The sequence below is a fragment of the Propithecus coquereli genome, unplaced genomic scaffold, assembly GCF_000956105.1.
Source record: "Propithecus coquereli isolate 6110/MARCELLA unplaced genomic scaffold, Pcoq_1.0 Scaffold844, whole genome shotgun sequence".
In the NCBI taxonomy this organism is placed as follows: Eukaryota; Metazoa; Chordata; class Mammalia; order Primates; family Indriidae; genus Propithecus; species Propithecus coquereli.
Window position 1 is genome coordinate 199,778 of NW_012154663.1, and position 3,055 is coordinate 202,832.

Consider the following 3,055-nt stretch of genomic DNA (forward strand, 5'->3'; position numbering starts at 1 on the left):
CCAGAACCTGCCTGTACAAGTGTTACGAATAAAGAAAAAGAAAACGTGGATGCATCAAGGTATTCATATTTTAATGTAGTCAGTATTTTACTTTTTAGAGGAAAACCTATCATTTTGAAAATGTCAGATTCATCTGTTCCCCGATCCTGCCCACTAAAGTCCCTTGCTATTGCATTTTATTTTCCAGAATCAGATTTCATCACATGACAACATGAAGCTGTGGATTCATCTCTTATATGCATCTCTCCTTGCCTGTATATCTTTACAGTCCCAAATGTCAATGCCCTCAGCCAGAGGCTCTTGTGATTCTCTTTGCAATTGTGAGGAAAAAGATGGCACAATGCTAATAAATTGTGAAGAAAAAGGTATCAAGAAGTTATCCCAAATAATTGTGCCACCATCACGACCTTTCCACCTAAGCTTATTAAATAATGGCTTGACAATGCTTCACACAAATGACTTTTCTGGGCTTACTAATGCTATCTCAATACACCTTGGATTTAACAATATTGCAGATATTGAGACAGGTGCATTTAATGGCCTTGGCCTCCTTAAACAACTTCATATCAATCACAATTCTTTAGAAATTCTTAAAGAGGATACCTTTCACGGACTGGAAAACCTGGAATTCCTACAAGCAGATAACAATTTTATTACAGTGATTGAACCAAGTGCCTTTAGCAAGCTCAGCAGACTTAAAGTGTTAATATTAAATGACAATGCCATTGAGAGCTTTCCTCCAAACATATTCCGTTTTGTTCCTTTAACCCATCTAGATCTTCGTGGAAACCAGTTGCAAACATTGCCTTATGTTGGTTTTTTAGAACACATTGGCCGAATATTGGATCTCCAGTTGGAGGACAATAAATGGGCCTGCAATTGTGACTTATTGCAGCTAAAAATTTGGTTGGAAAACATGCCTCCACAGGCAATAATTGGTGATGTTGTGTGCAATAGCCCTCCATTTTTCAAAGGAAGCATACTAAGTAGAATAAAAAAGGAGTCTATTTGCCCCATTCCACCAGTTTATGAAGAACATGAGGATCCTTCAGGATCATTACACCTGGCAGCAACATCTTCAATAAGTGATAGTCACATATCGACCAAGACCACATCCATTTTAAAACTGCCCACCAAAGCTCCAGGTTTGATACCTTATATTACAAAGCCACCCACTCAGCTTCCAGGACCCTACTGTCCCATTCCTTGTAATTGCAAAGTCTTATCCCCATCAGGACTCCTAATCCACTGTCAAGAACGCAACATTGAAAGCTTATCAGATCTACAACCTCCTCCACAGAATCCTAGAAAGCTTATTCTAGCAGGGAATATTATTCACACTTTAATGAAGTCTGATCTAGTTGAATATTTCACTTTGGAAATGCTCCACTTGGGAAATAATCGTATTGAAGTTCTTGAAGAAGGATCATTTATGAATCTAACAAGATTACAAAAGCTCTATCTAAATGGTAACCATCTGACCAAATTAAGTAGAGGCATGTTCCTTGGTCTCCACAATCTTGAGTACTTATATCTTGAATACAATGCAGTTAAGGAAATATTGCCAGGAACATTTAACCCAATGCCTAAACTTAAAGTCCTCTATTTAAATAACAACCTCTTACAAGTTTTACCACCACATATTTTTTCAGGAGTTCCCCTAACTAGGGTAAATCTTAAAACAAACCAGTTTACCCATCTGCCTGTAAGTAATATCTTGGATGATCTTGATTTACTGACCCAGATTGACCTTGAGGATAACCCCTGGGACTGCTCCTGTGACCTGGTTGGATTGCAGCAATGGATACAAAAATTAGGCAAGAACACAGTGACAGATGACATCCTTTGCACTTCTCCAGGGCATCTCGACAAAAAAGAATTGAAAGCCCTAAATAGTGAACTTCTCTGCCCAGGTTTAGTAAATAACCCATCCCTGCCAACTCAGACTGGTTTCATTATTGTCACTACTCCTACAACAACAACAAATACAGCCGATACTATTTTAAGATCTCTTACTGATGCTGTACCACTATCTGTTCTGATATTAGGACTTCTGATTGTGTTTATAACTATTGTGTTCTGTGCTGCAGGGATAGTGGTTCTTGTTCTCCACCGCAGGAGAAGGTACAAAAAGAAACAAGCAAATGAGCAAATGAGAGACAACAGTCCTGTGCATCTTCAATACAGCATGTATGGCCATAAAACAACACATCACACTACTGAAAGACCCTCTGCCTCGCTGTACGAGCAGCACATGGTGAGCCCCATGGTTCATGTCTATAGAAGTCCATCCTTTGGTCCAAAGCATTTGGAAGAGGAAGAAGAGAGGAATGAGAAAGAGGGAAGTGATGCAAAACATCTCCAAAGAAGTCTTTTGGAACGGGAAAACCACTCACCTCTTACAGGGTCAAATATGAAATACAAAACCACAAACCAATCAACAGAATTTTTATCCTTCCAGGATGCCAGTTCATTGTATAGGAATATTTTAGAAAAGGAAAGAGAACTTCAGCAACTGGGAATTACGGAATACCTAAGAAAAAACATTGCTCAGCTCCAGCCTGATATGGAGGTACATTATCCTGGAGCCCACGAAGAGTTGAAATTAATGGAAACATTAATGTATGCACGGCCAAGGAAGGTCTTAGTGGAGCAGACTAAAAATGAATATTTTGAGCTCAAAGCTAATTTACATGCTGAACCTGACTATTTAGAAGTCCTGGAGCAACAGACATAGATGGAGAGTTTGAGGGCTTTTGCAGAAATGCTGTGATTCTGTCTTAAGTCCAAATCTTGTAAATAAGTGCCTTACATGAGTGTCATCAATCAGAACTAAACACAGCAGTAATCCTATGGGAAAAAAAGAAGAAAAAGAAACTCAGGGATCACTGGGAGAAGCCATGGCATTATGTTCAGGCAATTTAGTCTGTTCCAAATAAAATAAATCCTTGCATGTAAATCATCCAAGGATTATAGTAATATTTCTCCATATACTGAAAAGTGTTTCACAGAAGTCCTCTTGCACATTTAAAAAGGTTGAACATTTAAGCATCCC

The 3,055-nt window shown here is 38.7% G+C and overlaps 1 protein-coding gene across 1 annotated transcript in view; it reads left to right on the forward strand.

The window, feature by feature from the left end:
- SLITRK6 (SLIT and NTRK-like family, member 6) overlaps positions 1-2,962 on the forward strand; it is a 9,665-nt gene extending 6,703 nt beyond the window's left edge. The window contains exon 2 of the mRNA XM_012663961.1: positions 188-2,962. Coding sequence (XP_012519415.1) covers positions 212-2,737 — 2,526 coding nt within the window. The 5' untranslated portion in view covers positions 188-211 and the 3' untranslated portion in view covers positions 2,738-2,962. The remainder of the gene's footprint in view (positions 1-187) is intronic.
- The last annotated feature ends 93 nt before the right edge of the window (positions 2,963-3,055 follow it).